This window comes from Heptranchias perlo, chromosome 25 (assembly GCF_035084215.1).
Source record: "Heptranchias perlo isolate sHepPer1 chromosome 25, sHepPer1.hap1, whole genome shotgun sequence".
Classification (NCBI taxonomy): Eukaryota; Metazoa; Chordata; class Chondrichthyes; order Hexanchiformes; family Hexanchidae; genus Heptranchias; species Heptranchias perlo.
The window spans coordinates 23,306,111-23,327,436 of NC_090349.1; the positions used below are offsets into that span (position 1 = coordinate 23,306,111).

The 21,326-nt window shown below is 43.6% G+C and overlaps 1 protein-coding gene and 1 long non-coding RNA gene across 2 annotated transcripts in view; one reads left to right on the forward strand and one right to left on the reverse strand.

Annotated features, from left to right (window-relative positions):
• si:dkeyp-14d3.1 (transmembrane protein 132C) overlaps positions 1-21,326 on the forward strand; it is an 808,037-nt gene that overhangs the window by 513,304 nt on the left and 273,407 nt on the right. Inside the window, exon 4 of the mRNA XM_068005754.1 lies at positions 10,441-10,633. Coding sequence (XP_067861855.1) covers positions 10,441-10,633 — 193 coding nt within the window. The remainder of the gene's footprint in view (positions 1-10,440; positions 10,634-21,326) is intronic.
• The window catches only part of LOC137342099 (uncharacterized), a 38,633-nt gene continuing 37,524 nt past the window's right edge, over positions 20,218-21,326 (reverse strand). Inside the window, exon 3 of the long non-coding RNA XR_010967202.1 lies at positions 20,218-20,231. This is a non-coding gene — a long non-coding RNA (uncharacterized lncRNA). The remainder of the gene's footprint in view (positions 20,232-21,326) is intronic.

The window sequence follows — 21,326 nt, forward strand, 5'->3', positions numbered from 1 at the left end:
GTAATGGGCCATTTCTGTGTCACAATGGCCTCTGTTTTGCCTCGCCTAAGAGATAAGTGATTTCTCTCGTGGTTACGATATATCTCACTTTTCATTATGATGCAATCATACATTGCTGATTGTAAATACTAATGTGGAGGATCAAACTCCACTCTGCAACAAGTGTTTATATATAAGGACTTTGGATTCAAAGATGAAAAATTAAGAGTTTCAAAAATGTCAAAGGAACCTATCAATGAATTATGCTAATTGACCTAATTTATGTAAGTCTGTTCAAATTAGTTCAAAGAAAATCCACCAGCGGCTTTCACTTGAAGAAAGGTGATTAAATATCCAGGAAAACTGACATGGTTAATGGTATTTTGTGATATCAATATGTTGAGACACTCTTAAGAGAGATTATTGTGCTGTTGATAAATCATATTGTCATGTTGTTAGATCAAACATATGGTGCTTGAAATTTAGAATCCACTCTTCTGTTTTTTCAATATTTCTTTTGAAGATTTAGAACGGTGGGAGAAGCACCACAACAGAAGGGAATACCAAAGTGATCAGTAGAATTTGCCCCCATTTTAATGCAGCTTTTTGAGTCAAGTAAATGGTTGTTGGCAACAGTGTGTTGATTTATTCATTGCCATTTGTTGATGAATGAATTTAATACTTCAACTTCACTTGATTTAAGAAACCAGGTTTAAGAACTGAACCAATGGGCTGCCAGCCATGATAAATGCTTATTAAATATGTAATAGATTTTAAATGCAGTGAACAAGCACAGCATCTGCAGTAGAGAATAGTAATGTATACAACTATAACAATTAGGATGATCAGCGAACTGTTTTGTGACAATAATTCAGTTCAGCTCACTGGAAAGAGCAGGAGATGAGAGAACAAATAAATAGAGGTGAAATTAGTTTTGATGTTGGTGAAGCCCATGTTAAATAATACAGAAATAATCTAATTAAAACAGAAAATGCTGGAACTGCACAGTAGACAAGTCAGTATCTGAAAGAGAATGATGGGCTCCTCTCACTGTGACTGTGTCTTTTCTGCAATATTCTCTCAACCTCTCTCTCCAGCACATTGGCTCAATCTCTTTGACCTCTGGTTAAGAGTCTCCAGCCAAAATGTTAATCTATCACCTTTAGATAATGATTGACTTGCTGCGCATTTCCTGCATTTTTGTTTTTATTTCAAATGTTATTTCATAGCTTTTCTGTTTGTCACAGATGATATGCACTACAGTACATTTGAAAAATGATAGGGATTAGCTCATATGTACTAAGTTCATTATGTGGTACTGTAATCCTTATATTGCTCAGTATGATATTATCAACAGACTGGAAGATTAGATTAAACATTCAAGCCTGAAAATTACACCGAGCAATATTATTTTATGGATGCTATTTTAATGGAGATGTTAACCCATTAAAAATTTATATAACTGCATTAAATGTTCATAGAATAATATCGCACGATGTAATCTCTTGGCACCATGTTTTCATGCAGAACAAAATGCCCATTAAATGGAAAAATGCTTTTTGGGAATACCAGATTCAAAAAATACTTACATATTGTGTTGAACACAGGGAACGACTATCTCTCAAAACCACTCAGTACTAGAAATAGCGAGGCAGGAGTGAAGAAGGTTTGGAACACTGGAAGTTACTACTCTTTGGAAGTGCTCAGAACTTGAAATTCCTGTCTAAGTATCAGTCCTCTGAAGAAGTCAGTATGGGTAAAAGAGCTGAGGCCAATGATCCACCTAAAATCTGACATGTTCCACAAATCAAACGTGTACATGCTGTATTTTATAGCTTAAAGAAGAAACTCAGTATAGGGGTAGGTTTTCAACTTGCTGTCCTGGTGTTGCACATCATATAGAAACTGCCCAACTTTCATTTCCATTGATTTGAATGAATAATCATGCAGTTTCTATTATGGGCGACCTATCTATAACACTAGTTTTACCTCTAGGCGGCAAGTTAAAAATCTACCTTGTAGCCTTCCTCCTGAAAGTTTTTAATCTTCTATTTTTTTTATCCCTCTTGTTCTCATTTTTGGTTTTGCCACCTACTGTGGCCAAGAGGACAACCTAATTCCAGGCTCCAGTTGCCTTCAACCTAAATTGTTCTCTAGCTCATTGCTAAGAGACAATGACGGCCCAAAAGTGATATTTCTCCCTCATATTTTCCACCCTCACCATTGTCTCCCTACAGCGACACAGCTCAGATCAGGAACTCAGTGGAGTGGACATGGCACCTACATCCCACGACTAGTGGTATCCTGTATTGGACCTCCGCGATGCCACACTTTGCTTCCATGCTTATGTTTTCTTCCACCCCATAAGGGACAACGCCTGAGTAGTGAGTGGGTTTAGCAGACCTCTGGAGTTGATAGTGCTGTGCAATATTGCTTTTACTTAAACCTGCTTAACTAACATGAGGACGGCCTCAACCGGGATCTTGGGTTCATGTCACGCTACACGTTACCCCACCAGTGAACAAATGTTATCTGTTTTTAATACAACGGGTCATTTGCTGTCTTTTCGATGTTTCTGCCTCTCTTTTTTTTGGTGGTTTGTATATTCGGAGACCTTGTAGGTAACACCTGTCTGTCTGCACACTGATTGCCTTGGCAACGGGCAGTTGAAAACACTGTCTGTAATCACCAAGTATTGTTCTGTGATTTATAAATGCGAAAGGTTCGAGGATTTCATTTCCACAACATTCACCTGAGGAAGGAGGAAGCCTCCGAAAGCTTGTGAATTTCAAATAAAATTGCTGGACTATAACTTGGTGTTGTAAAATTGTTTACAATTGTCAACCCTAGTCCATCACCGGCATCTCCACATCATAACTAACTTGCAGTAGCTGATAGCTTTGTTACAGTGATGATTATGTATTTTTCATTCACACATTTATTGTTGTTAAGATAGAAACAGTACCATTGTTGTAGAATTGCTAATACTGAGATAGTTGAAATTCCCATTTTATTCACAGTAGTAAAGCTTTCTTTCCCTTCGAGCACTTTAAAAAAAAAATTCCCTTTAACAGCACATTATTCTTAAAATATTGGCCAATTCATTTGTTTCAGTATTTTTTTGTGGGAATCAGATTTTCATCACTATGAAGGCAAGAGTTAACTCTGATGTTCAGAAATTAAAATCTGGATTTTTATCATGGCCTTACCATCTGATACTCTTTGTTTCACTGAAGATTTTCATAGGACAAAACTCAGCAGCTTCAAATTCCAACTAATATGTTGGCAGCCTGGAGAGCCTGGTTTGCCAGGTATAAGGCAGTTTTAGTATATGGTACGGTAAAAACTGTAATTTGGGGTCTTAGGTTCAATTGTTAGACTAGGGCTGACACAACATTCCTCCACCACCCAGCCACATATTTGGTGGGTCTAGTGGAAGTGAAGCAAGTTGAATGCGAATACAAAAGCAGAAAATGCTGGAAAAACTCAGCAAGTCAGGAAGAATCTCCAAAGAAAGGAAGAATTTTAACGTTTGAGGCATAGCTCTTCATTGGATTTTTATTTCTGATTTCCAGCATCTATATTTTTTTTGTTTGAATGTGAATACAATTCCATTGCTCTCCACTATGATTTTAGTTTAAAATTTATGATATTACAGCTATAAATTCATTGTGAATATTGTAGTACTGTATAATAGCAACATTAGAAAACTGCAAATACCTTTACTGCTTGAAGACCTGCAAGGATTAAGCAGCACCAGCAGATTAGCAGATTTCTACTTGTGTATTCATATGCAAGTTAAAGACTAAATAAGTCAAGCGCATATATAGATGAGCCCAGGTAAACACACCACAATACTGACTATCATTACTTCCCATTCTCTGCCATTATACAGAATTCCAAATCCAACCATAATACTCTCTCATGTTGGTGTGATCCGAGAATAAAATCTTCTTACTACTGAACGCACTGAGTTCTCATCAATTTGAGGCATGTCCCTCATTTCTAACAGTGTGAATTTGGATGTAATTAAATGGGATGCTTCAAATAATAAAAATTGGCCAATTTGTAATTGGAATCCAGATCCAAGCATAAACTGTACATTTATTAGGATTAACATAAACATTATCGTATAATAATGTGATTTATATAAAGTTCTGGTGTGAAGTATAGTGGATACATAAGAAATAGGAGCAGGAGTAGGCCATACGGCCCCTCGAGCCTGCTCCCATCATTCAGTAAGGTCATGGCTGATCTTCGACCTCAACTCCACTTTCCCGCCCAATCCCCATATCCCTTGATTCCCTTAGAGTCCAAAAATCTATTGATCTCAGCCTTGAATATACTCAATGACTGAGCATCCATAGCCCTCTAGGGTAGAAATTCCAAAGATTCACCACCATCTGAGTGAAGAAATTCCTCCTCATCTCAGTCCTAAATGGCCGACCCCTTAACCTGAGACTATGTCTCCAAGTTCTAGACTCTCCAGCCAGAGAAAACAACCTCTCAGCATCTACCCTGTCAAACCCTCTAAGAATTTTATACATTTCAATGAGATCCCCCCTCATTCTTCTAAACTCCAGAGAATATAGGTGCATTTTACTCAATCTCTCCTCATAAGACAATCCTCTCATCCCAGGAATCAATCTAGTAAACCTTTCTTGCACTGCCTCTAAGGCAAGTATATTATTCCTTAGGTAAGGAGACCAAAACTGTACACAGTACTCCAGGTGAGGTTTCACCAAAACTCTGTACAATTGCAGCAAGACTTCCTTACTTTTGTACTCCGACCCCCTTGCAATAAAGGCCAACATACCATTTGCCTTCCTAATTGCTTGCTGTACCTGTATGTTAACTTTCTGTGTTTCATGTACAAGGACACCCAAATCTTTCTGAACACCAACATTGAGAAGTTTCTCACCATTTAAAAAATATTCTGTTTTTCTATTCTTCTTACCAAAGTGAATAACCTCACATTTCCCCACATTATACTCCATCTGCCAACTTCTTGCCCACTCACTTAACCTTCTATATTACTTTGCAGACTATTTGTGTCCTCCTCACAGCTTACTTTACTTTCCCAATTAGCTTTGTATCATCAGCAAACTTGGATACATTACACTTGGTCCCTTCATCTAAGTCATTAATATTGATTGTAAATAGCTGAGGCCCAAGCACCAATCCTTGCGGCACCCATTAGTTACAGCCTGCCAAACTGAAAATGACACGTTTATTCCTACTTTCTGTTTCCTGTCCTTTAACCAATCCTCTATCCATGCTAATATATTACCCCCAATCCCATGAGCCCTTATCTTATGTAACAACCTTTTGTGTGGCACCTTATTGAATGCCTTTTGAAAATCCAAATATACTACATCCACTGGTTCCCCTTTATCTACCCTGCTACTTACATCCTTAAAAAACTCGAAAAGATTTGTCAAACACGATTTCTCTTCGTTAACCATGTTGACTCTGCCTAATCATATTATGATTTTCTAAGTGCCCTGTTACCACTTCCTTAATAATGAATTCCAGCATTTTCCCTACTACTGATGTCAGATTAACTGGCCTGTAGTTCCCTATTTTCTCTCTCCCACCTTTCTTGGACAAGCCATTGGAAGAATACTACTACACTATAGGACAAAATCTTAACCTTAAGAGCTATAGGGAGAGAAAATGTACATTGTAAAATCTAGCCGCATTCCTTCTCTCTAATAGTGGAAGCTTGAACTATGCCAGCCTGAATCAGCAGTACCTTGCAACAGTTGTTCTTTTCAAAGCATGGTTACTCTGTGGACAGCAGGAATGACAGTTACAAGAGGTACAGCGGTGATGCTCATGAATGGGTATAATAGCAGCTTGTGATGCCCATACAGGAGGGTCTAATTAGGCTGCTTTTCTACAGTAGTTCTTGAGTCATTCTGTAGTTCGTATATATTAGTAGTTTGATTCGTGGCACAATCTTAAATAATTCAATGAATAAGAAAGTGGCAGGGATTCAAAAGACTGTGATACTAACCTGTGCGTGTGGCGAGGCAGTTAGCCACAGCGGTGTCTTTGATTGCTTGTCATATTTGATTTGACAATTATAGTGTATTGAAAACTTCATCCAGCATGAAGTTGCATGCTGTTCTGCTATCTTAAGGAAATTTAGAATATTAACCCTAAAAATAACATATCCAAGTGCTTCACATGGAGAAGAAAAAACAACCATCAGAAGATTACTATATCAAAGCATTAGGCAACACGTTAATGATAAAGACTGCTTTTAAAGAGTAATTTGCAATCACTGCGTTGAGCGGATTTGCACAAAATGTTCACTCTGCCATTTAATTTAGTGATTTTGAAATTATTTTATTCAAGATGTTCTAATTTCAGATATAATTCCAATACAATTGACCACTGAAACCTCCCAATCAGTCAATCTCCTGAATAACTGTAAAACGTCCTGGGGGAAGATTTGCACTGGTTGCTTTGTGTAGCAAAATCATAAAAGTGGGCCCCGTAAATCTGCAGGCCGTGACCCCAGCGGTAATGCCAGGATTGTGCCCACCAGCGCCCTCGAGCATTGACCCTGCCAGAATTGGCACCTTACTTGCATGGGGCTGGCACGTGCCCACGCTTCAATGGGCATATCTGCGGCACTAGCTGAGCCCATGCAGTCGGGAAATCCGGCACCTGCCCGCCAACAGAGTAGGCAGTGCCCAGTACCACCCCCCTCCCCCGGCCAAACCCCAATCCAGCCACCACCCTTGGGCCATGCGTAAGAGGGCCGATAGAAAAAAACTCACTTTGTTTTGGGGGGAACTAGGCTGCTCCTGTCATCTGGACCACTCATTGGGTCCCACTTGCGCCCATCTGGAAGCCGATATGCCTCATCTCCCACTGCGTACTGAGTTGAAGTAATATGCCAAGCCTTTTATGAGTTAGGGAAGCATTGGGAGTCCCTGCCCCTACCTCTGCCGACTCGGTATCATTGGCCTTGTGATGGTGGGCGGAGGTTCTGACCCTTATAAGATTGACTTGGAACTCCTGGAGTCAGTGGGGACCTTGGACAACCAGGTCACGGCCTAGTTCCAGTAGGTTCTGCTGGACTTCCGCCGGAGTTTTGGCGGGAGTTTGGCAAAGGCATCGAGTAAATGTAGGCTCATGTTATTTTTGAATGCACTTCTGATGTCACTGCACATAGTGACCAGAACAATTGTTCCCCCAGATTCCTCAGGATATGTGCATTACACTGTCTCACCGCACATAGTTGACATATTCCGTAAGAATTATCTGAGGATTATAATGTAATTATCTGAAGAATTTACTTATATACTGTATATATTTTTCATACAATTTTAATAAATATTAACAGAAGTGTAAACTGGCTTCTTTTCCACTCTGTAATCCTTTATGGAGCTCTGCTTTTAATCTTATAAAAAGTATCAAAGGTGTAAATTCTTACAAACTTATGTTTCCTGGTCACAATTTGAGGTCTTGATTGAGGACATCGCAATAATTATTATAGAATGCCAAAATAGTACCGATATTAAATATTGATTAAAAAGGAAAATAACTATGATAAAAGGTGGTTTCAGTATAATATACTTCCTCTCCCATCCCACTTTAGTTTTTAATAGCTTCCAATGTTTGAACAATCATCATTAATGAAACCTTCCTTCCAGACTTGCTGATTGGCAGTTAATCAAATGGCTTGTGGAGTAGAAGGAGTCTGCTGACGTTGGACTAATTGTAAGCTGCCATTTTAAAGTGGCCTTGGCCCAGTTTTGCTGTGTTAAAGTTATCAACAATAATACACTGGGTGGATACTGCTTTTAAAAGAAGCCAGCTTGATCAGCCTGTGAATAGCCCAATTGTATGTCAACTAATGGAGGCTGCTAGACATGGTCTGCAAGAGTCCTTCCAATGTTGGTTGACTGGGCTACACATATAGTATATACTATATTTCTGACTGAAATTTAAGTTATCTACAATTTGTTGGAAAGCAAGATTATTGCATACACAGTTTTTAATTAATGAATGCTTTTCGATTTATTTTCCAGTCCTTTCATTTGGTTGGGTCGTTAGTAAGTCATATACCATTAGTAAATCATATAACCATGATGCTGAGCAGCTTATTCAGTGGCATCTATCAACTTTCACAAACTGTTTTTAAACCTTTCTCAGTTGGAATCTGCTTTTTGTTTTAACAGTCTGCTAGCATTTTTGACTACTGGCAGCTGACTAGAAAAGATAAACAACACCTGGAAAGGGCAATTTGAGGTTACAATCCCAACTCATTTCCTTATGAGAACATGGAAATGGTGGCTGAGTTGATGCCTGTACTAATATTTTGAAGCCAAAATTATTCTTTTAATGAAAAATGGGAAAATATTTTTTGCCATAAAAAATGACTCACTGAGAAATCATTCTCAGAAATGACATTTATCGAAGCCATGCATTCCTGTGGGTTATTAATCAGTGAGAAAACAGACAAATTTTTTCATTCAAAAAAAAATTGATGTAGTGTAGTGATAATAGAAATATAGTTTGTTATGATCAGTGTGTGGAATTTTCATCTCTCTGGATGGTAATATGGAGAAGGAAAAATTGAATAGCAGTAAACAATGGGAAGTCGTTTCGGTAAAAATCGTTCATTATCCCTTTGTTTGCCACTTCACATGTGAACCCTGTGTCTGTGGGTGGGGACTGATGGGCAAATGAGAAGGGCAATTTCTAATGAAAAATCTCTAAAGCAATTTGTGTAATGAAATGAATGAATGAGGAATTCTGTCCAGCACCACTTAGGGCCACTGTGTGAATTCAGGGTTAGTCAGTCAACTGAACAATAGCAAAGTGTACTCAGTAAAGGTTAGGCTGGGGATGTAAACACCTTGGGGTAGATTTTTGTCTTTACCGACTGGGCTTTAAGCACCACCTGGGTGAAACTCAGACTGGAAAGTCTGGCAGGGAGGCTCGCGTGTCTGTAAATAAACCTGCCTGATTTCTTTCCCATTTAAATGAATGGAAGAAAAATCCAGCGGCGTGCGATCCTCCCCACTAGACGTCCCTTCTGCACTCTGCCCAGGGGGCACTTAAGGCCCAGGTGGTGGTGATGAAAATCTACCCCATTATGTTTCAACAAATGTCATGAAAACCAAAGAACAGCATCACTGAAGTCTATTGAGTAGAAGTGATATTTATGTTGGTGTAGCAAAGTTTGAATTGTTTGTTTCATTTAATTAAAAGATCAGATTGTGTTTTTGTTCAGAGGTTAAACTGGTTGTTTATTTAAGAACTTGCATTTATGTAGTGGCTTTCATGACCTCTGGACTTCTCAAAGCGCTTTACAGCCAATGAAGTGCTTTAGAAGTGTGGTCAATGTTGTAATGTAGGAAATGCAGCAGCCAGTTTACGCACAGCAAGGTCCCACAAACAGCAATGGATAAATGAACAGATAATCTGTGTAAGTGATGTTGGCTGAGGGATAAATATTGCCCAGCTCACTGAGGAGAGCTCCCTTCCTCTTCAAACACTGCCATCGGATCTTTTCTGTCCACCTGAGAGGGCAGATAAGGCCTCTTGTAAATTTGATTTAATCAGCAGCATTGTTCCTTTGAAGTAAAACAAACTGATTAGTTTCATTGTAAAGAGTCGTGTGTTTGACACAAACATGCAAAGTATTCATGTCTTGCTGGGTACTCATCATTGTAGTCGTGACGCTTGTTTTCTTTTGTTAACTATATGTGCATGAAGTATTTTTGAATTTGTCTGAGAACCTCTACATCACGGATAATTGACAGTGACTCTCATTGCTTAACTTGGTACTTTTATTCAAATCGGACACTTACTTACTTCCACACATCCTTCCAAGTGAGGCAAGCTATGGACACTGTGGTTAACTGCTTTGTAACTTTCTTCTGCACCTGCTGAACCTTCTGTTTAGTGGTAGGTTGCACTTCTGACCCATAGAGAATATTTTGTCATTCCTTCACATCGTCCACAATGATCTGCAGAGCCTCATCAGTGGAGCAGGCATTCGAGGATCTCCTCTCCATGGTCTTGGGGCAGACAAATATTCATACTCCCCAATCCCCAATCCCAGATTGCCCCATGAGTTTCATTTATGTGCCTATTAAGTGCATCTGACTGGCTGCTCAGTTGTGCATTACTTCTAATGTATTTGTGCTCCAAGAATGCACTCGGTAAATCTACGAGTGCACTTAAAAGGGATTGTGCATTAAAACAAATTAAACCCTTAAAAGAGATTGTGCATTAAAACAAATTAAACCCTTAAAAGAGAAAATAATGCATCTTTGCTTTTAGTTGTGTCCCTGAAAACACTGAACAATGTCAACTCTTTGAGGAGCTAAGTTAATCAGTAATCAGACACCTATTGTTGCAGGGTGGGGGTGACCTCTCGTGTTTAATCAGAAACCGCTTCAGAAATGCTTAATAATTCCATTTTCTTTACAGAGTTGATGGCGCTTCTTATGAGATCATGCAGATGGACTTCGAAATGGATAACTTCAGCAGTCTGTCAGTGACTCGCCGAATCATGTGGCAGGTGGAATATCCCGGGAGGACATCCCAAATCGACCAGGACAAAGCCGTGTCAGAGCTGCACGTCAGTCAGAGGGACATTACAAGAATCGTTCCTCTTGCCATGGTAAGAGACTTCTCATTGGAACTATTTGCCTTTGTTAGAAATCTTGTAATATTGTGATTAACACGGGATTTGCACAACACAGCAATCAGCCATATCTGCTAACGATTTTTGAATGTAAACCTTGTGACACCCAAATCTTTATACAAGCATTCCAGTTAGGAATTCTCTACAGTATTCTATTTTATTTTTACCTTTTCATGCATTTTCTAACTGTGATGCGACAGTGATGTCTTACTGAACTTGAGCTTGTGTCTAGATTCTATCAATATAGAGGTCCCATTGAAGCCTGTTCCCTTGTTTAACTTGTGAGAATTGTAAGGTAAACAGGTCAAGAAAGTTGCAACAAGTCATTTGCATCAGGGAAAAAAATGATTCCATTTTAGCAAGAATTACTAAATGTATGGAATATCTCAAACATTGTTTTCATTATATAATGTGCATCGGAGTGATTTATCTCTGTAAAATGTTGTACTGTTTCTCCGCAAAACTCTCTCTTCCTACCAACCAATGCTATTACATCCCCACTCCAAAGTGACAAGTCTTCTAAAGGAAATGCCTCTTCTTGTTGCTTGATACAAATCTTGGAGGCAGTAATGTCAATTGTAAGAGCAACTAACAGTGACAAATGAATGACTTTCAGAAAGCATTTGTTAAAAATTCCATGTGAGGCTTATGAATAAGGTATGAAGGTTTGTGGAATTACCAATAAGCTAACTGGACTGAAACCTGGCAGTGGAAAGCAGAGGCGATGACAAATGGAAGAAGTTCTGTCCAGGAGTAGTGACTAAAGGAGTCTGGGATCTATTCTGGTTCACCTATAGTTTGCATGATTTGTAATGATATGCGGATGATTTTAATATTACAAATCTTATTAATGATGTGAAGCATTTTGACCAGTTGAAATGTTAGAGAGATTGTGGATATGTAAAACAGACTCCTAAATAAAACAATTAATGGCAAAAGAAAGGTAAGAGGAATGCATTCTGTACAAACTACATCCCATCTTTCTTTTTAAAGAAAAAGAAAAGCATAGGGTTGATTTTCCACATGGTGGGATTTGTCCCATAAGCATGGAACATATGTGCAAGGGCCAGGAAATTTGATGAGTTATCCCTTTTACCAGATCACCATCTGATTAGTGCAGAGAGTAATTCTTTGGCCTCCCTCTTTACCGACTTAAAGTTTTCTTGCACAAAATGTGTGAGAGCTTCACTGAAGATGCAAATGTATTGCAAATGAAACGCAGTAACTTAAAAGCAATATTGTCTTTATTTTCTTGGGGGTGAGGGGGTTTCCTATAGAAACAGGAGAAGAACTGATATTTGAACACTAATAAAAACAACCCTTCAAATAGAACTGATATGGCAATACATTATATAGTTATGGTCTTGCATTTGAGTGTATGTTGGCGAGTGATTGACTAGATAAAGGATAACAGGAATAAGATGGTACTAGTCCTGCATTTGGGAAAAGCCTTCACCCATCCACACTCGCTGTTCGTTCTCAATCATCAGGTTTTTTTTTACAGTGGCCTCTTCAAAGGGATTCAAAGGCAGAAAGTTTACAGGCCCTTCTCTCATGCAGGTTTGCTGCCTCATGTGTTATGTGCTGCCTTATGCTTCGAACAGAGAAGTAGCGTTATTGGAAATTTGGAGAGCCCATATAAAAGTAAGTTCACTGATTTCACACCCACAGCAGGGGAGGTATGTTTGAAGAGAGCAAGGGGTTTGAGGTAGAGCAACAAACTGTAGCTCTAATTCTCCGACCCTTGCTCCCTCTGAGCATGGCACTCTGCTCGGCGCAAAGGATTGGTGAATTTACTCTACAGTGACACCCAAATGCTTGTGAAGTTAGGATCAGGCTGTCAAGTTGTCTGAGTGCTTTATATGGAGCCTCAGTCAAGATGTGACAGATTGAAAGGTAACTCTTTGTAGCGTGCACACTTTGCCCATCAAAATGTGGGGTTGCCTTACCGTAACAGATGATCTGAGGCTGGCAAACTTCCTTCTCATCTCCTCCCAGGTTCCCTGAATGTTAGATACCGCATTGAACCTTTCTACCGGGTCCTCCCACACAGCCTGTTCGGTTCTTTTATGAGGAAGGTGCCTTTCAATGCAAAACAGAACAACGTTCCTTTGGCTCACTTCTGAAAGTGGAAGCTGAGTGTGTGGGACTGATGGATTTCCTGCCTCTGATTTTCTTGTGGCAAAATAAAATCATATCCCTGAAAATTTGAGGGATTGCATCATTTTTGTGGACTGTTTGTAGAGACCACCATTTCAGGTATTTGCTCTCTCCCTGAACCATTCTGATGCTGAGTATTTTGAACACCCTGCATTTTGGACTGCTTCTTTTAATTTCAGTGGAAGCTGGCACTTCAAACTGGTTTGGGAGCAGATCCAAAACCACTCAATCAGGTGAAAAATCACTAACAGCTGAGTACTGCTGCCTGGAATTCAATCTTGTATTGCAGCTAATTGTCATAAATACCAAGCTACACTGACAAGAGTTGATGACATCATCAACTCCCTTGAGTGCAATAAACCCTGAAAAGTCCATTATTTTACTTGTAGTTTCTTTTAACTGATTAATATACCAGGTAACTGTAGACCAATTGGTTTACATCAATAACTGGCAAAATAATGGAATTGATCATTAGTAGCCAACATGAGGATTATCGATATGAAAATAATCTAGTAAATGGCAGCTAACGAGGTTTCAGAAAGAGGAGGCAATGCCTGACTAACCTCCTTGACTCTTTCAAGGAAGTGGCATCCCAAGTGGACTTCGGGAAGTTTTATGATATAACATACCTGGGGTTTCCACAAAAGAGCTTCCAGAAAGCCTTTGATAAAGTAGCACATGAAAGGCTGCTACAGGAACATAACAGCGGGTATTTTAGGCAAGACTTGTAGGCTGATAAGGAATTGGTTGAAAGCAGTGGGTATTAGTTAGGTGGGGTAATGTCAGGCTGGGCCGAGGTACCACACTTCAGTGTGGGGCTGCTACTGTTTCTAATCTACATAAAGAACCTGGATTCAGAAACAAAATGTGAGTTGGTAAAATTAGGGGAGAGGGCAATTGAGTCTAATGAAGCTAGGGAACTACAGAGGGAGCTGGACAAAATTGGAACGGTGATATATGTCCAAGTCAGGATGTTGTATGACTTGGAGGTGGTGGTGTTCCCATGCATCTGCTGTTCTTGTCCTTCTAGGTGATGGAGGTCGCGGGGTTAGGAGATGCGCTGAAGAAGCCTTGGCGACTTGCTGCAGTAGATAGTATCTTGTAGATAGTACGGATTGCAGCCATGATACGCTGGTGGTGGAGGGAGTGGATGTTTAAGCTGGTGGATGGAGTGCTGATCAAGCCGATATCTTTGTCCTGGGTGGTGTCGAACAATGAGAAGAAGCATAAAAGAAAGAAAAAAAGATTGAATAGCTAACCTGGCGAGATGTAATTTAGGTCTGAAACTGAAACTGGAGTAGCTGGCAAAACAGGGTGGAGCCTGATGGTCCTAAGGGATGAAATGCAGGCCCTTGAATTCAGCATTCAGCACATGGTAAATATCCAAGCCCTGGAAGCTGTGTAGAGAAGGGACACAAGACTGATCCCTCTTATTAGAAGACTGGATTATGAAAAGTTAGAAAACTCAGTATTTTCAGTTTTGAAAGGAGCAACTGAGAGAAGGTCCAGTTTACAAGATGCTAGGTGGAGTAGGAAAAGTTAATCTGGAGAACTATTTCAAATTAAATCATGATCATAAGACAAAGGGGCATATTTACAAACTAGTAAAAGGCAAATAACTGGTCATGCAATGTGTAAATATATATGGGAAGATCTTCTGAGTAGTTTAGTGCAGGCAAAACCCCTGAATTCATTCATAACACGGATAGATGCTGTGATATTGGGACTCTAGGGCCCCCATACTTACGGGGAGCGATTTGTGGGGGGGGGGGGACCCATAGTGGCCGAGAAACCTGATTGAGAGACTGGCTGGCTGTCGTGTGGGAAGGAGAGCGGAGAGGAGAGGAGGGAGGGAGGGAGACAGAGTGGAAAGGCCTGGGAGGAGGTCGAGCTCGACCTCCTCCCAGGCCTTTCCACTCTGTCTCCCTCCCTCCCTCCTCTCCTCTCCGCTCTCCTTCCCACATGATCGGAGGTCGGGCGGAGATCGGAGGTCGGGCGGAGATCGGAGGTCGGGTGGGGATCGTGGGTCGGGGTGGGGGGGTCTCGGCCAATAGTAGGGAGGTAAACAGGTTTGCTTGGTAGGCTGGGGGGAAGCACTCCGGCTCCTCTTGGCCCATAAGTGCTGGAAAGGCACTTACGCATTGGATCCGGCCGTTCTCGCCTCCCTCCAGCAATCTGGTTCCCCGAGCCCTGGGAATCCCGGCCCGCAGGCGTTAAATCTGAAAAGTTGCTAAAATTTGAAGCATGCAGCCTCATTAAAATATTTGAATGACGAACCCGCCTCTGGAGAGCAGGTTAGTTGCCCGCCTCCGTTAAAACATTAAGTGGGCGGGCTGGGGTCGGAGTTCTGATTTTTGAAATTTTAACCCCATCCCGCCTGTCCTGGGGGTTAAAATTCCCGCCTCGGTTTCTATGGAAGAATGAGCTTGATGGGCCGAACAGCCATCCTTACTTGTACTTTGTGAGATCAATAGCCTTTGCTTCAAGCCATATCCTACACAACTAGTGCTTGGGATGGTTCTGATTTTCCCAAAAACACTTTTATGTGAGCTTCAAATATTTTGATTGGATTTGGCCTTAATGTTTAATACATGTTAGTTGTCATCTGCTGCAAACAATATATACACATTTGCTAACCAAGCAATGCACAATCAACAACAGACAAACTACAATTCCCACAAACCAAATACATTCAAATATGCAATTTTTCCTGTTTATATTTTACTCAGCTTTGAAGTACTTTACGTCGAAAAAATGCAAATCAAAAAAGTAGAAGCCATCAATTAATGACATTCAAAGAGAGTTTTTGTGCAAAAGTTGCTTGTGCTTTCTAAATTACATCTTATAATGCCGAGTTGGAGCATTTCATTGTTCTCAGTGAAAGTGCAAATTCACTTGTGATGCAGATGTTGCTACTTTTCAACTGGTTGCAGAAGCCTGGAGGAAGTCTGGACTTTGGCAAAATACTCACGTGGACAGACCGAATGTTCTGGATGCTGATACGTTGAAAACTTTGTGTAGCCATTCTGTGTGATTGAAAGCTCCATCTGCAAATGTGAAAAAAGGACATGTAAGGAGGAATGTAACAACAGGAGTGTGTCTGTGGGCAGAGATGGGGTGGGACCTGGCATGGCTCATACAGGCTTGGCTCAGCAAGCACTGTTGTTCTGAGCAGCATTTCATTAGTGCTTGAGTGGCTGCCTGCTTGAAAAAGAACAGATGGACTTTAAACAAGAGTAAAATCTTAACGCATGTCCTTGAATAACAATTTTATGTTTGGTCAAGGACTCATCCATCTTCTCATTCTCTTGAATTAACTAAATAGACAGATTAAGTCTGTAATCAATAGGGATTTAGAGAAAATGACCCTTACTTTTCATTATTGGTCTTGATCCGGTTAAATGCTAACCAGAGGAAGAAGGCAAACTCCACTTTCTTCACACTAGATTTTACAGAAAGATGTCAGTGTCCGGGTCAGTGTGAGTCAGTGTGAGTCAGTGTCCGGGTAAGTGTGAGTCAGTGTGAGTCAGTGTCCGGGTAAGTGTGAGTCAGTGTCCGGGTCAGTGTGAGTCAGTGTGAGTCAGTGTCCGGGTCAGTGTGAGTCAGTGTCCGGGTCAGTGTGAGTCAGTGTGAGTCAGTGTCCGGGTAAGTGTGAGTCAGTGTCCGGGTCAGTGTCCGGGTAAGTGTGAGTCAGTGTCCGGGTCAGTGTGAGTCAGTGTCCGGGTCAGTGTGAGTCAGTGTCCGGGTAAGTGTGAGTCAGTGTCCGGGTCAGTGTGAGTCAGTGTCCGGGTCAGTGTGAGTCAGTGTCCGGGTCAGTGTGAGTCAGTGTCCGGGTCAGTGTGAGTCAGTGTCCGGGTCAGTGTGAGTCAGTATCCGGGTCAGTGTGAGTCAGTGTCCGGGTAAGTGTGAGTCAGTGTCCGGGTCAGTGTGAGTCAGTGTCCGGGTCAGTGTGAGTCAGTGTCCAGGTCAGTGTGAGTCAGTGTGAGTCAGTGTCCGGGTCAGTGTGAGTCAGTGTGAGTCAGTGTCCGGGTCAGTGTGAGTCAGTGTCCGGGTCAGTGTGAGTCAGTGTGAGTCAGTGTCCGGGTAAGTGTGAGTCAGTGTCCGGGTCAGTGTGAGTCAGTGTCCGGGTCAGTGTCCGGGTAAGTGTGAGTCAGTGTCCGGGTCAGTGTGAGTCAATGTCCGGGTCAGTGTGAGTCAGTGTGAGTCAGTGTCCGGGTAAGTGTGAGTCAGTGTCCGGGTAAGTGTGAGTCAGTGTCCGGGTCAGTGTGAGTCAGTGTCCGGGTCAGTGTGAGTCAGTGTGAGTCAGTGTCCGGGTAAGTGTGAGTCAGTGTCCGGGTCAGTGTCCGGGTCAGTGTGAGTCAGTGTCCGGGTCAGTGTGAGTCAGTGTCCGGGTAAGTGTGAGTCAGTGTGAGTCAGTGTCCGGGTCAGTGTCCGGGTCAGTGTGAGTCAGTGTCCGGGTCAGTGTGAGTCAGTGTGAGTCAGTGTCCGGGTCAGTGTGAGTCAGTGTCCGGGTCAGTGTGAGTCAGTGTGAGTCAGTATCCGGGTCAGTGTGAGTCAGTGTCCGGGTCAGTGTGAGTCTGTGTCCGGGTCAGTGTGAGTCAGTGTGAGTCAGTGTCCGGGTCAGTGTGAGTCAGTGTCCGGGTAAGTGTGAGTCAGTGTCCGGGTCAGTGTGAGTCAGTGTCCGGGTCAGTGTGAGTCAGTGTGAGTCAGTGTCCGGGTAAGTGTGAGTCAGTGTCCGGGTCAGTGTCCGGGTAAGTGTGAGTCAGTGTCCGGGTCAGTGTGAGTCAGTGTCCGGGTCAGTGTGAGTCAGTGTGAGTCAGTGTCCGGGTAAGTGTGAGTCAGTGTCCGGGTCAGTGTGAGTCAGTGTCCGGGTCAGTGTGAGTCAATGTCCGGGTCAGTGTGAGTCAGTGTGAGTCAGTGTCCGGGTCAGTGTGAGTCAGTGTGAGTCAGTGTCCGGGTAAGTGTGAGTCAGTGTGAGTCAGTGTCCGGGTCAGTGTGAGTCTGTGTCCGGGTCAGTGTGAGTCAGTGTGAGTCAGTGTCCGGGTCAGTGTGAGTCAGTGTCCGGGTCAGTGTGAGTCAGTGTCCGGGTCAGTGTGAGTCAGTGTCCGGGTCAGTGTGAGTCAGTGTGAGTCAGTGTGAGTCAGTGTCCGGGTCAGTGTGAGTCAGTGTCCGGGTCAGTGTGAGTCAGTGTCCGGGTCAGTGTGAGTCAGTGTGAGTCAGTGTGAGTCAGTGTCCGGGTCAGTGTGAGTCAGTGTCCGGGTCAGTGTGAGTCAGTGTCCGGGTCAGTGTGAGTCAGTGTCCGGGTCAGTGTGAGTCAGTGTCCGGGTCAGTGTGAGTCAGTGTGAGTCAGTGTGAGTCAGTGTCCGGGTCAGTGTGAGTCAGTGTCCGGGTCAGTGTGAGTCAGTGTCCGGGTCAGTGTGAGTCTGTGTCCGGGTCAGTGTGAGTCAGTGTCCGGGTCAGTGTGAGTCTGTGTCCGGGTCAGTGTGAGTCAGTGTCCGGGTCAGTGTGAGTCAGTGTGAGTCAGTGTGAGTCTGTGTCCGGGTCAGTGTGAGTCAGTGTCCGGGTCAGTGTGAGTCAGTGTGAGTCAGTGTGAGTCAGTGTCCGGGTCAGTGTGAGTCAGTGTCCGGGTCAGTGTGAGTCAGTGTGAGTCAGTGTCCGGGTCAGTGTGAGTCAGTGTCCGGGTCAGTGTGAGTCTGTGTGAGTCAGTGTCCGGGTCAGTGTGAGTCAGTGTCCGGGTCAGTGTGAGTCAGTGTCCGGGTCAGTGTGAGTCAGTGTGAGTCAGTGTGAGTCAGTGTGAGTCTGTGTCCGGGTCAGTGTGAGTCAGTGTGAGTCAGTGTCCGGGTCAGTGTCCGGGTCAGTGTGAGTCAGTGTCCGGGTCAGTGTGAGTCAGTGTGAGTCAGTGTCCGGGTCAGTGTGAGTCAGTGTCCGGGTCAGTGTGAGTCAGTGTCCGGGTCAGTGTGAGTCAGTGTCCGGGTCAGTGTGAGTCAGTGTCCGGGTCAGTGTGAGTCAGTGTCCGGGTCAGTGTGAGTCAGTGTCCGGGTCAGTGTGAGTCAGTGTGAGTCAGTGTCCGGGTCAGTGTGAGTCTGTGTCCGGGTCAGTGTGAGTCAGTGTCCGGGTCAGTGTGAGTCAGTGTCCGGGTCAGTGTGAGTCAGTGTCCGGGTCAGTGTGAGTCAGTGTCCGGGTCAGTGTGAGTCAGTGTCCGGGTCAGTGTGAGTCAGTGTGAGTCAGTGTCCGGGTCAGTGTGAGTCAGTGTGAGTCAGTGTCCGGGTCAGTGTGAGTCAGTGTCCGGGTCAGTGTGAGTCTGTGTCCGGGTCAGTGTGAGTCAGTGTGAGTCAGTGTGAGTCAGTGTCCGGGTCAGTGTGAGTCAGTGTGAGTCAGTGTCCGGGTCAGTGTGAGTCAGTGTCCGGGTCAGTGTGAGTCTGTGTCCGGGTCAGTGTGAGTCAGTGTCCGGGTCAGTGTGAGTCAGTGTCCGGGTCAGTGTGAGTCAGTGTCCGGGTCAGTGTGAGTCTGTGTCCAGGTCAGTGTGAGTCAGTGTGAGTCAGTGTCCGGGTCAGTGTGAGTCAGTGTCCGGGTCAGTGTGAGTCAGTGTGAGTCAGTGTCCGGGTCAGTGTGAGTCTGTGTCCGGGTCAGTGTGAGTCAGTGTGAGTCAGTGTCCGGGTCAGTGTGGGTCAGTGTCCGGGTCTGTGGGAGTCAGTGTCCGGGTCTATTGATTTAGTATCTGGGTCTATGTGAGTCAGTATTCGGGTCAGTGTCCGAGTCTGTGTGGGTCAGTGTTTGGGTCAGTGTCCGAATCTGTGTGAGTATGTGTTCGGGTCAGTGTCCGTGTCTGTGCAGGTCACTGTCCGGGTCTGTGTGAGTTAATGTCCGCGTCACAGTTCAGCTCTGAGTGAGTTCAGTTGCATGTGGGTCGGTGTCCAGGGATCTGTGTGAGTCAGTGACCGGGTCACTATGTGAGTCAGTGTCCAGGGATCTGTGTGGGTCAGTGTCCAGGGATCTGTGTGGGTCAGTGTCCAGGGATCTGTGTGGGTCAGTGTCCAGGTATCTGTGTGGGTCAGTGTCCAGGGATCTGTGTGGGTCAGTGTCCAGGTATCTGTGTGGGTCAGTGTCCAGCCCTCTGAGCCACTGAGTTCAGCTCTTGATGTGGGTTATTATTCAGTTCTGTGTGGGTCAAGTCCAGGTGTGGCTTAGTGTTCCACTCTGTGAATTAAATGTACAAGTCTGTGTGAGTCACTGTTCATTTGTGTGTTAGCCATTCACATTACAACAGTGACTACACTTCATAAGTATTGGCTGTAAAGCTCTTTGTGACGTACTGAGTCATGAAAGGTGCTATATAAATGCAAGTCTTACTTTCTTTGTATTGCTATTGCTGAACTCCTTGAAGCTATGTCCTCTCGAAATGGTGGATCCTACCCTACAAAAGTAAATTTGAATTAAATTCACAAACATTAAAGAAGACCAGAAGCAGACTCCTATGCACCAATGGTTACAAATCCTTAACATTCATCTTTTGATCGTTCCCTCTTTAAATCCCCATCCCATAAAAAACTGGAAACAAGTACTTAAGTGTGTGTATAAGGACCACTTTTTTGAAGTTTTGAGCAAAGTCTGACCTTTTCTCTATATGACATTAATATCACACATTAGTGAAATGATATGTTAAGTAGTCGATCTCCTGTACCATTGCACACTGGGAATCAAGACCAAGGACACTGTTCAGGTCAAGCAGGGTTAGAGGGCAGGCAGGATAACTGGTCCAAGGCAGAGAAGAGTAAGGGGGAGGCAGATGGAAGGGTGTAGGAGGGATGAGAGGAGCAGGACGAGAGGGTAAGGGCAGAGAGAGGAGATGGAGAAGAAGCAATGGGAAAGCAAGGTAGGTGAGGATTGGGGATGGAGTGAGAATAATGGGGATGGAAGACAGAAGGGGCATGGTGGAGGGAGAGATGAGGGGGCAGAGCACCAGCGGCAAGAAGGAGAGTGGGGAGTGTGTGCGTGCGAAGTCTGTGGTTTCTCCATGTAGGAGTGTGATGGAATACTCTCCACTTGCCTGGATGAGTGCAGCTCCAACAACACTCAAGAAGCTCGACACCATTCAAGATAAAGCAGCCCGCTTGATTGTCACCCCATCCACCACCCTAAACATTCACTCCCTTCACCACCGGCGCACTGTGGCTGCAGTGTGCACCATCCACAGGATGCACTGCAGCAACTCGCCAAGGCTTCTTCGACAGCACCTCCCAAACCCGCGACCTCTACCGCCTAGAAGGACAAGGGCAGCAGGCGCATGGGAACAACACCACCTGCACGTTCCCCTCCAAGTCACACACCATCCCGACTTGGAAATATATCGCCGTTCCTTCATTGTCGCTGGGTCAAAATCCTGGAACTCCCTTCCTAACAGCACTGTGGGAGAACCGTCACCACACGGACTGCAGCGGTTCAAGAAGGCGGCTCACCACCACCTTCTCAAGGGCAATTAGGGATGGGCAATAAATGCCGGCCTTGCTAG